Raw genomic sequence first — 12,964 nt, forward strand, 5'->3', positions numbered from 1 at the left:
TAGCTTCTGCTGTCAGAAAAAGAAACTAATCACTATGCTGCAACAATCCTTGGGATTTCATCATCAGTAGCTTCTGTTATTATTTTTGGTTTTGGCCTTAATTGCTTAGTCCGATTGACTCCATTATCTGTTAACTGGCTATGAGTGGAAGGCCAGTGTCATTTATTCATCAGTTTAAGTACAGAAGATGTTTGCCTCAGAAGCTCTTAATCCTGCACCGTTGTTTTTGCCCCAGTCTTAAACTAGTCTTTTTCCCCACAAAAGTTTTGGTCCATTAATTTTTAAAGTACTACTTCAATAGTTCATTAGTACATGTACATTTCCAAACTTTTATTTTGATGTTGAATACGTTTAGTTTGAATATTTACCATGGGCAGGCATTGCAAATTTTGTTTATCACACATGGAATTTATATACTTTTAATGCAACAGTTCTTCAACCCCCCACCCACCCACAACTTCTGGTAGTAATATTCATTACAAAAGTTCACACCAGTACAATTAATTACCATAGTTGATTAACATTATTTTGCAGGTGGAACTATGATGATTCTACAAGCAGTTTCTATAAAGATTACAATGTTGACAATTAGATGGGTTCCTGGCAGTCTTTATGTGAAGAGTTATACATCTAGCTATTGCCCTAATGTCAAATGGAGGGAGAAGCTGAAATCAGGTTTATCCGTCGCCTTGATCTGAAACTTGAGCTCCCGGGATAATCATATACTCCTTCCGTTCCAAATTGTAGTATCTGGACAATTTGGACGGAGGGAGTATCTGATTCTCTGCTCATGCAACCCTAATTCTTTGACCCCCAGCTCCATGCTACGATGCATGTTCCACTTCCCTTGGGCAGGTCCTGTAAAGTTGGAAGAAGTGTGGAAAGAAGAGGCTGTTGAGCCCTATCATGCTGTACTATTTTATATCAATCCGTAGATGTTCCTTATGTACCATAATATGTTATTTTCCTCCTTCCTGTAATTAGGTTGAGTTATGTAAGTTTGTAAGTTCTCAGGTTGCTTGGTATAGCTATGTCGTACACGGTAAGTAGTTTATGAAAAACGCTGGCGGTTGTCTGGACGGAGGAGTTTTGGAGTTTTACTTGTGGCCCCCTGCATTCAGCTGTTTCCGTGTATAGCACCGAATCAAATTGGCTGTATAAGATGTTGGGCTGATGAAATTTGGCCGGCCACTTCCGATTTCTAACGTCATGCTTCTTGACTACTCTGCAGTCATTGCATCTCCGCCGTTCGTTGTGATCCTAGGCAACATCATCAAACTCGCACAGGCCCAGCTCTTTCTGGCTGAACAGATGACGTTCTTGTTGTGCCGAGGCCCAGCACGTTAAAGGGTGGTGGAACGCACTAGTGTTGGCAGCCGTTGGATCGCAGTGGACGGCGCAAATGCATTGACTTCAGAGGGTAGTCAAGAAGCTTTACGTCAGATAATCTTGTTCCTAAGCTTGCCGGTTTGGTCCGTCCTTTTCAATCAAACTGGAGTCATGGAAAAGATGGGAAACGTTGGCAGCCACTTTGATCTCTGACACCGCCGCCAAGAGCAGCACATGTCCTGTAGCGGCATGCACAGTGCATTTAAGAAAAGCGCTGGTCCTCTACGGTTCCAGGCTAGAACGCTAGGCTTGCTGTGTCATCAGTGCGGGAATCGCTGTACAGGAATCATCGCTCTAAAGGAATCGTAGCAACGGTGAAATATAACTGTCAAAAGACAAGCAAATATCTGCAGGCCAAGGTCATACAGTGCCACGAGAAGTGTGCACGCTCTCTGCTGCAAGCCTGCAACATTGCTTGTTCGGTAATGAACCTTACAAGATCAAACATTATTGTGACCATCCGGCACGGATCCCAGGTATCGGCGATCCCCTCTCTTTCGATGCTCAGACCAAAACGACAGTGGTAGAGGTATATTTTCATGGTAACTGTGGGTTTACAACTGTTGCCCAAGATCATTCTGCTTATTCAACACTGGGAATGGGAGAAAATTGTTTTCAAAGATCCAAATAATTATTTGAGGAATAGAGAAGGAATCAATTTACACAAGGTTATGCTTTAAAACTAGGAACAGAGTAATCTAATTAAGACCTGAAACATTTCCAGATAGCTACAGCATGGTGACGACAGCATGGCAAACCACAATAGAGGGATACGCGCACAGCATCAACCATCCATACCCAGAAATACCGTAGAAAACCTCAAGAATATGTAACTGGACACAATGGGCTACAAATCCTCCTCACAAAACTCCGATAACAAATAATTCAATTTTACAAGAAGGTTTCCTGAAAGCAGCGTCATTGCTTCAAAAGCCCACACGGAATGGCTCCATTATTATCTCCCAGATTTGTGTGGCGACACCTGTATCTTGTATGTATGCAGCCTGGCAAACATCTCCATCTGGTGGTATACCAATCTTGTATATGTACAGAAGATGCTTTTGAGAAGAGCAGAGCAACGCCAAAAGAGCTAATGAGTTTCAGCAGAAGGGTTTGTCAAAAGATCCAGCGCACGTTTAAGGTGATCCACGGCAACAGACACGTCATCGAATGCAAGAGCGCCGACTGCAAATCTTGCTGCCTTGTGCGCCTCGGCAATCTTCTCAACTGCTGGCTGGTAACTGCTATCATACTTATATTGACTAGCTAGCGGTGCAGCTGGAGGAGTAACTTGGGGTGTAGAGTCAGCAGTAGAGTGGTAATGTGTGGGAGCGGAGGGATTCGATGCGGGAGAGTGTGATGTAGCTGCAGGATCATCACTTGCAGGATAGAATGAAGATTGATGTGTCGGGACAGAAGCCGATGTGCTGTCCTGGAAACTTGGATATGACTGAAAATTAGGGTAGTTGTATGGGGCAGCTGGAGCTTCAGTGGAGTAGTAGTTTTGCGAGATGTGCTGAGGTTCAATTGTGTAGGGCGGGGGTTGGTATGTCTGAGGATAAGCCGAAACATCTGGTTTATCATTGCTATGAGGATTGTAGCCATCATTGGGAGGATAGTCTGTCCTGGTGTAAGGCGGTGAGGAAAAATTAGATGGTGGTTTGGGGACCTCATTGGTAGGGTAGTCTGCGCTTGTGTAGTGGGGAGATGAATGATTGGGGGGTGGCTTGTGGAAATCAGAAGGGTAGTCTGTTGCTTGGTATGAGGGAGAGGAATAAGATTGAGACGGAGAAGGATGCTGGGATTGTGAGGGTGGTGGGGGTGAATAGGGTGAGTGAGTAGAGGGATGATCATTGAACTCTGTACTTTGTCGATGCACAATATTTCCTGGCTGCACAGTGGAAAAGCTATCCCGCCTACTAAAATCCTGTGCACATAAAGATAAATCAAGATAATTGAAGCTATACTTTGTTCAAATAAACCATCTAACCATGTAAAAATAATGTGAGTTGCAATTACTAAAGAAAAGATTGGAAATAACCTTGTCTACAGGTGGAGATGGTGCTTCAGTCCCATGCTGTGTACTGCTGAAGGACTGGTTTCGCCCCATATCCTAATAATGGGAACAAACAACACAAATGGTTGAGAACATGAGTTTCATACCTGCACAAAATACTGAAGCATAACTGGTGTTTACAGTCCAATTCAACGTATCTAAGCATAACTAAACAACATGTTGAAGCATTAAAGAAAGGTTAGAGAAATCCTGACTGACTGTAAGTTATAACTTAAGTTCTATAACAAGGAAAAAGATTCTGCCTGCTGTGGGTTCATTTGAAACTGGAAACATAGAAGTAAAAGAACTCTCCAGAATCTACGTTTGCATGAATTTTCAGAATGTTAGCAAAATATATTTCTGGAAATGAGATGTACATCAGATGGATAATTAACAATAAGATGTGAGGGACATGGTTCATAAGGTGGTAAGGCATCCTGTGGCGCCTTGGGTACGCCTTATCGCCTAGGCGTAACTAGGCCCGGTACGCCTTGTTGCTTAGGCTAGGCAACGCCTTAAGAACACTGGTGAGGGACTGATAAATAGACGTAATCTAACACACTAAATTTTAGTAACTTTCAACAAAGAGACTAGTATTGGTGTTAGCACCACGGAATCAAATTGAACTCCTATGATAGAAAAAATGAGCAATTTCACACTAAATAAGAATGAGAAGCATGGCAAAGGTCATTGTGAAACTTGCTTGTGAGTTGTGAGTCAGGATAATACCTGCGAAATTGTGGTGGTACTGACAGGTGCTTCATCTTTATCCCCACCAGGAGGACCAGGTTCAGGCTTACGTCCTTCTTTGATAGCTTTCCTTATTTCAGCAGCCTTCCAGATAGCGTATTTCTGCTTCTGCTCAATCTGCTCCAGGCACAATATAAAATGTAAATAAAAAATGGATGCACACATATATATTTTCTGAACCTTCAGCATAGGTCATAAAGTTTATATTGTAACTTATATAACATAAACTAACAGCCACTAAATAGCTCACATAAAAATTATATAGTGAATCAGTGATAAATGTTAGAGGCAGTAACATAGTAAGCTTACATCAGGTTGAAGCTCGCCAAACTGGTTAAGAATCTCAAAGAAGATGCTTGCGGCATAGAAGGTTTTAGCAGTGTTTCTGCAAAATTAATTTGGCATGCATTAGTGAGATTTTGCAAACAGATGATACCATAATGATGGGAGCAGAATGAGAATTTTGCAAAGTGTGATACATGTCAGCTCGTCCAGCACGGTCCTGTTTATCTGCTTTAGCGAAGACATTTAATGCAAATCCCTCCACATGAAGGTAGTCGTCCGGCCCCAAAGTCAAGGTTTTCTTGTCCTGGAGGAAAAGAGAACATATTTAGGAGTGGGAAATAATGTTCTACTGTGTAAACGAAATAATTCTGTAGTTATATGAACTCAGAAAGATGTGTTTTATGAAGAGGATACATAAGACAGACAATTAAATCAATATAAGTGATTTTAAGCTCAGCATATGTGACTAAGGCCGTGTTAACTTAACGGACAGAAACCTTATCAGAAACAAAGGGACATTCATGTTTTCGTGCATGGGCAGGTAAAATTTTGTAGTTAAAGAATTTTCGTATACATATTGCCAATGTATAATTAATCCCACATTATATATGCAAGAAAAGGTCTTCTTTTCACAGATACTGCACATATTATGTTTCACGACAAGACCTACTAAAGGTGGGGCAAACTGCTGAATTCACTGTTGCAATCATTTATAACAATGATCACAAATTCCAAGGTCAATTAGCGTCTAGCCATAAACATCTTGTGGAAACAAAAACAAAATTACGAACAACCAAAAACTACTTTAGAATTACAAATATACTGGCCGTATGCACACCAATGCAACATCGAAATTAGCGTTCCCTCATCACAATGGCAAAAGATATCTAAATAGGTCAACAATATTTCCTCAAGGTATTATCAAGAACATGGAAGAAACAAAGGAATATGATAATCTGTCCAACCTCACACATCTGATTGCTAGAACTTAGATGTTACTATGGGACTACATAGATTTCTCCTTCCAATTCATTGAGTGCTAAGCAAAGGCATATAGCCAAATTGGTTCTTATCCATATCCTTACAAGCAGTTGTCAAAATGGAACATAGCAGTTTCTTCTCACAAACTAAACAAACTTGAAAAAAAAAGGATACATTCCAATCTCCAAACAATAAGAGATCATTTGGATCTAGTGTTGGTGTAAATATGATCCCATAATATAAACATTGAAGGGCATTTGTTGTTTAAAATTTTTGCTTAGCATCACGAGTGTTTGTAAAAAGATTACTACTTCCGACTTTCTAAAAGAATTTCCGCCACAAGTGTACTAGTTAGTTCATGCTTGCACCATGTCACGTTAACACTATGGTGAGTAGTGGCTTCTCCACAAATTGTTTACACAGAATGCTACCAAGCGAAGCTCAGCAATTCTGCGAAAGGCCCTATCACCTGAACACTAGAAGTCATCGAGCATAAATTCCCAATCAAGTAGCACCCTTGATACATATATAGTTTTGTTTCAGCAATTCAAACAGAATCTATATTTCTATATCCATGGAATAGCCCAGTGGTACAAATACTTGTTATTATATAGAAAGTTAGAGACGTTTTACTAACGCACACATCATCCAAATAATACCTTTCTGGCTGCTGCACAAGCGTATTAATTAATAGATCTAAAACAAAAAAATTAACCACTACAACTCCTTAGTCCAACTGAACAACAGAAAAGGAGAGCCAGATTTAAGCACAGACCTTCTCGAGCTGGTTCATGAGGGAGATAAGGATGGAGTTGGTGGTCTTGGTGCGCTCCTTCTGCGGGATCTTCAGCCCCTTCTCCATCGCGTAGAGCCGACCTGCCCAAACCCGCAACGAATCGAAATCGAGTCAAGACCCTAGCCAATCGGGTGCGATTTCGAAGGAACCTCGGAGGGGAGGGAGGAGCGAGCTCTCACAGTAGTAGGCGACGAGCGGCTCGTGCTTCTGCAGCTCGTCGGCGCGCTGCAGGTAGGGCAGCAGCCCCTTGGCGGGCTCCGCGTCGCTCCCCATCGAGGCGGGAGGTGCCGAAGCGTGGCTGCCTGCCCGGATGCCGAGGCGCCGATAGCCGGGGATGGAGGCCGCGGCGGTGGCGTGGTGCGGCGGGAGCTTGCGATTGGGAGGCGGCGGATTGTTTTCTGGTTTGATGTGGGTGAGTCGTTGCAGGGCAGCTGCTGCTGCTTCGTCGGGAAGGAAACGGAGGGGAGCGGAGAAGTTTCCGATCGTGGGGGGCAATTTTCCACGGAGGTACCCGAGGTTGTTGTGCTTTTGCAACGAGCTCCTCTTGCAACAGCTCTCGGCCGTCCGATCCCACGATGAACGGTCCGCGCAAGACGGCGCTAAAATAGAACCGCCCCACTGTTTGTTATCTTCACATTTATTTTTAACAATTTGCAAGCTGCGAGGATGAGCACATTGCTAAGTAACAGCGATTTTAAAAGTTATCTCGTACAAATTTAATAGGACTTTTGATGATATATGAAGGAAAGAGGATTTTAAAAGTTGTCTCATACAAACCTTATAAGTTAAAATTAAAGATTATGAGATTATTTCATCAATATTGTACGAGTTGTTTACGATGCTATTCATAATATTTTTTTATTTCACAAATTAAAAAGCACTGTATTACTATTCGTAATATCCCTGTTTGTTTGAGATTCATTAACCATCAGACCATGCAATATACTCTAAAGGAATTGGAGGCTCTAGGCTACGGGTGTACTTTACTTCAAGTAATTTTGCTAAGTCAAGAGAGACCAGAGCCCAGTGCAGTCTCTGCTAGGCTCAATTGTTCCCTATCCAAATTTACCCTCGTGTCTTAAATCAAAATCAAGGTTCCAAATGCTTCCTCTTCTCTTCTATTTCTTTTATAATATGCAGTTTTAACTTTTTCTAAATATATAGCTTTTTCTATATATATATATATAGTACAAACACATAGTATACGCTTTGTATTTACAAGAACTAAAATGATTTCAATTTTGAACGGTGAGAGTAAAATATAAGATGGGGATTGACTTGGCCCGATGTTTTAAGATCACACTTCGATAGTTAAATTTTCTAAATACAATTCACAAACTTTTTATACAGATAGATTAAATAGTTAAATATTATGAAGCACTCCCTTCATTCCAAAATCATAGATCGTTTTGGTTTTCTAGATGCATAGTTTTTACGATGCACCTAGATATATACTTATATCTAAATATATAGTAAAAATTATGCATCTAAAAATATTAAAATGATCTATAATTTAGAATGGAGTGAGTACGAATCTTAAATGCATGACCTTTTCCCAAGTGACGTGAAGCTATGGCCTAATTTGCTACAGCCTACTAGCGTATAATCACTTCAAATAAAAACCATATTATTTGCCTTAGCTTCTAGGTAGTGAATAGCTTAGCTATTTTAAAGAAACAAGGAATTTTTTAAATCCAAATATATGTATTAAAAGGCTGTGTTTTCTTAGAAGCCTTTGCTCTAATAAATATAAATTATCTATTTATCTTTGGTTGAATTTAGAAAAGATTTTTAATATGGTGGTAATTAAAGGTCCAGGGTATGACTTTATACAGTTAAATCTAGTGTTGGGGGGAGGAACAGAAACTGCCCTTTATCCGAGAACAGTCGATCCGAGACTAGTACAGAAACTGCCTTTTTATTAAAAAGATAATTGGCAAATACTATTGCGTTCTGCAGAACTCAACGTAGGACCTTTTATCTCATGTAAATTTATCCTGCAGTTTTACCTATATCCTAAACTCTCAAATCATCCATTTGGATCCTAAATTATGTTAAGTGGTCCATCCGAAATCCCAAACGCGCCACGCAAGCTTCCGACGCCGCATGCCGCGTGGTACCATGTTGGTAAATATTTAAAAAATCTCCCTACATATTCTTATCTTCTCCCATCTGCACCTCTCTCTCCAATCTCGGAGAAGATAAGATTATGTAAATATCCCGACATATTCTTATCTTTTCCCATTTGCGCCTCTCTCTCCATTCTCCGAGAAGATAAGATTATGTAGGAGAATTTTTTAACTATTTGCCAGCGTGGCATCACGTGGCATACCATGTCAGTGTAAGAAGCTCGCGTGACGCGTTTGGAATCTCGGATGGACCACTTAACATAGTTTAAGGATCTAAATGGATGATTTGAGAATTTGAGAATCTATGTAAAACTATGGGACAAGTTTGGGACCTAGAATGCAATTTACTTTAACCTTTCAGTCCCAGTTGATAACACCAACCGAGACTAAATGGTGACTCCAGGACTAAAAGTCCTTTGACGACCATAAAATTTAGACCTGAGACTATTGAGGATATTAATCCCATATCTAAACTTTACTAAGACAAATGAAAGAGATGGATGTGAATTTCTCAACCAGCGTGGATTGATTTTAACTTAATTAAATTAAAAGTAGCAGACAAGATTAATTTGTCCTCTATAAATAAAGTGATGATACTAATTGAACACACTAGCATATTTTCTTAGCTCCATCCCTGCGCACGACTATTTTTAATAGGACTTTTGATGATATATGAAGGAGAGAGGATTTTAAAAGTTGTCTCATACAAACCTTATAAGTTAAAATTAAAGATTATGAGATTATTTCATCAACATTGTACGAGTTGTTTACGATGCTATTCATAATATTCTTTTATTTCACAAATTAAAAATTATTGTATTGCTATTCGTAAAATCTCACAAATTAAAAATTATTGTATTGCTATTCGTAAAATCCCTATTTGTTTGAGATTCATTAACCATCAGACCATGCAATGTACTCTAAAGGAACCGGAGGCTCTAGGCTACGGGTGTACTTTACTTCCAGTAATTTTGCTAAGTCAAGAGGGACCAGAGCCCAGTACAGTCTCTCCTAGGCTCAGTTGTTCCCTATCCAAATTTACCCTGTTGTCTTAAATCAAGGTTCTAAATGCTTCCTCTTCTCTTCTATTTATTTTATAATATGCAGTTTTAACTTTTTCTAAATATGTAGCTTTTTCTATATATATATAGTACAAACATATAGTATAAATTATGTATTTAGAAGAACTAAAATGACTTCAATTTAGAACGGTGAGAGTAAAATATAAGATGGGGATAGACTTGGTCTGATCTTTTAAGATCACACTTCGATAGTTAAATTTTCTAAATACATCCAGTGTATCATATTTGAAGCACAAACTTTTTATACAGATAGATTAAATAGTTAAATATTATGAAGCACTCCCTTCATTCCAAAATTATAGATCGTTTTGGTTTTCTAGATGCATAGTTTTTACGATGCACCTAAATATATATCTATATCTAAATATATAGTAAAAATTATGTATTTAAAAATACCAAAATAATCTATAATTTAGAATGGAGTGTGTATGAATCTTAAATGCATGACCTTTTCCCAAGTGACGTGAAGCTATGGCCTAATTTGCTACAGCCTACTAGCGTATAATCACTTCAAATAAAAATCATATTATTTGCCTTAGCTTCTAGGTAGTGAATAGCTTAGCTATTTTAAAGAAACAAGGAATTTTTTAAATCCAAATATATGTATTAAAAGTCTGTGTTTTCTTAGAAGCCTTTGCTCTAATAAATATAAATTATATTTGCCTTTGGTTGAATGTAGAAAAGATTCTTAATACGGTGGTAATTAAAGATCCGGGGTATGACTCTATACAGTTAAAATCTAGTGTTGGGGGGAAGGGGGAGTAGCATAGAAACTGCCCTTTGTCCGAGAACAGTCAATCCGAGACTAAGTACAGAAACTGCCTTTTCATTAAAAAGATAATTGGCAAATACCACTGCCTTCTGCAGAACTCGAACCTAAGACCTTTTCCTCACGTAAATTTATCATGCTGTTTTACCTAGACCCCAAACTCTCAAATCATTCATTTGGATCCCTAAATCATGTTAACTGGTCCATCCGAGGTTCCAAACGCGCCACGCGAGCTTTCGACACCGACGTGGCATGCCACGTGGTATCACGTTGGTAAATATTTACAAAAAATCACCCTACATATTCTTATCTTCTCCCATTTGCGCCTCTCTCTCCGATCTCGGAAAAGATAAGATTATGTAAGTCTCCCTATATATTCTTATCTTCTTCCATTTGCGCCTCTCTCTCCAATCTTGGAGAAGATAAGACTATGTAGGAGGATTTTTATAAATATTTGCCAGCGTGGCACCATGTGGCATACCACGTCGGTGTAAGAAGCTCGTGTGGCGCATATCGGATCTCGGGTGAACGACTTAACATGGTTTAAGGATCCAAATGGACCATTCGATAGTTTGGGGATCTATGTCAAACTGCGGGGCAAATTTGGGACCTAGAATGCAATTTACTCTAACCATTCAGTCCTGGTTGATAACACCAACCGGGACTAAACAGTGACTCCAGGACTAAAAGTCCTTTGACGACCATAAAATTTAGACCCGAGACTATTGAGATTATTGAGGATATTAGTCCCGTATCTAAACTCTACCAAGATAAATGAAAGAGATGGATGTGAATTTCTCAACTAGCGTGGGTTGATTTAACTTAATTAAATTAAAAGTAGCAGATAAGATTAATTTTTTCCTCTGTAAATAAAGTGATGATACTAATTGAACACACTAGCATATTTTCTTAGCTCCATCCCTGCGCACGACTATTTTTATCGTTTTCTTTGTAGGCATGTGATAGAAATCACACTCATGCAATAACTAGGGTGGTAAAGGTGAAAGAATCTAGATGTTAATTGGAGGGAGTAAATAGTCGACCAATCAAGCCTTAACCAAAAGTAGATCGAAAAAATTTCTAAGGTTTGTAGACTGGTTTCTACCCCTTTGCATCCACTACCTGCAATCAAAACCTTTCCAACCAGTAGATCGAGAGTAAACCCTATAATTCTAGCAAGAAATAAGAAAAATAAGAACTTCAACAAATCACAAAGTAAAAGCACCAAGATACAAGGATTTGTTCCCCGAAGTTCAGTTCCGCATAGGGAACCTACGTCACCGTTGAGGCTCAAGAAGAACACTTATTTCTTGAGCTATGAAGCCTTTCCTTAGCAGCACCAAGGTTGCTAAGGTCATTTACTAGAACGTGGAGGTTGTACAAACTTCCCGGGGCACACCACAAGTTTGGGTGCTCGACGGGCAACGGCTAGCCGTCTAGGAGTTTGAAGCTACAAGAGTAATAAATACGAAATCCACCGGCTTGACGAAAAACCAGATGCTCAAGAGATGGGAAATAAGCTCACTAGCACTCTCACTTGCTCTCCCCTCAAATTTCCCTCGGTCTCCTCTCCGAATTTTGCTTGGAAGTCAAAGGAGTGAGTGAGGAGGGCTCTTCAATGCTCAAGAATGAGGCAAGTGAGTTTTTGGTCGGAGAGAGAGTAAATGAAAGGGGGTGAAGGGGTATTCCTTCCCCCAAAATTAGCCGTTATAGGGGTTAAATCCCAGAGACTCTGAAATAATCTTCGGAGATTCCGAACAACAACTTTGGAGACTCCGGAGCGGAGACTCCGCACATTCCGGTCTCCGGACACATTCGCGAAAAACCCTATGTCCGGAGACTCCGGAAGATTCTCCGGAAACTCCAGAGTTTTCTGCTGAAACACACTCTAAAGATATTCCAAGTGATGTGTGAGTGCAAAGGTGTCTATCAAAGATTTGTTAGATCATCTTGATCTCCTTATGCTACGTAAAGCGAGTACATTTCATATCTCTCTTGATAGTACGATATTCATACACTCAATTTAGAAATATGAACAAATTAAATCCTCGTGATCTTCGCTTTGCAACTTTTATTTCCTTTTTTAATCATCTCCTTACATTAATATATCTATCACGTGTAGTACCTCCTCATCATTCTCATAGATAATATTAGTTTCACAAGCGTATATTATTAATCAAGCAAAATCCACTAAGCCGGCTTAGATGTTTTCTTTCAAAAGAGTCTCAAATTTTAACCTAGATAGTTTAAGGGCGGACCTAGTAAAGGCCGGGCTCTGATCTAATATAATTTTAAGTTAAAAATATATAAGGAACAAGTTAGATCACGAGAAGAGCACTAGAATCGTGATTTGTTACCACTTGTACTTATAACTAAACATGTTTGTGAATTTACACGGCTGCTACGGTGACTATCTTATGGTCGTAGTCGTAGTGAAAACATGTACTCGTGCATGGCGCTCTAGCTCGAAGCGTTTGCTTTCGAATTGTCCCGCTACTCGGCAACAAGTCACGTAAAAAAAAGGAAATCGAAAACGGTGGGTCTCAACTTGTCACGTGAACGTCTGGGTTGATTTTAGTAGGCTTGTAAAACTAACAATGGGAAAATAAGGATCGTAGATTATGGGCTGGGCGCCCGATTGGTCGGCGCGCGGATCACGTGGGCCGGTTTCAGTTTCGGCCGGCCCGTTAGGTTCTGTTTGGTGGGGCGTCATGATCGTTGTGTTTG

General features: G+C 39.8%; 1 protein-coding gene across 1 annotated transcript; it reads right to left on the reverse strand.

Moving 5' to 3' along the window:
* Positions 1-1,988: 1,988 nt before the first annotated feature.
* LOC112889985 (protein HOMOLOG OF MAMMALIAN LYST-INTERACTING PROTEIN 5) lies at positions 1,989-6,714 on the reverse strand. Its single transcript, XM_025956802.1, has 7 exons — positions 6,437-6,714; positions 6,237-6,337; positions 4,675-4,784; positions 4,505-4,580; positions 4,175-4,312; positions 3,431-3,502; positions 1,989-3,316 (listed from the first exon to the last, which is right to left on the reverse strand). Exons 1-7 carry the CDS (start codon positions 6,528-6,530, stop codon positions 2,480-2,482), a joined length of 1,428 nt encoding a protein of 475 aa, XP_025812587.1. The 5' UTR covers positions 6,531-6,714; the 3' UTR covers positions 1,989-2,479.
* Positions 6,715-12,964: the final 6,250 nt, after the last annotated feature.

The sequence above is a fragment of the Panicum hallii genome, chromosome 4 (assembly GCF_002211085.1).
Source record: "Panicum hallii strain FIL2 chromosome 4, PHallii_v3.1, whole genome shotgun sequence".
Taxonomy (NCBI): Eukaryota; Viridiplantae; Streptophyta; class Magnoliopsida; order Poales; family Poaceae; genus Panicum; species Panicum hallii.

Excerpts from the sequence above, each read along its gene's own strand:
- LOC112889985 (XM_025956802.1), bottom strand. The coding sequence starts at position 6,530 with ATGGGGAGCGACGCGGAGCCCGCCAAGGGGCTGCTGCCCTACCTGCAG. Across the intron at positions 4,581-4,674 it reads CGTGCTGGACGAGCTGACAT|AAACACTGCTAAAACCTTCT; the intron begins GTATCACACTTT and ends TTAATTTTGCAG. Across the intron at positions 3,503-4,174 it reads GTACCACCACAATTTCGCAG|GATATGGGGCGAAACCAGTC; the intron begins GTATTATCCTGA and ends TCCCATTATTAG.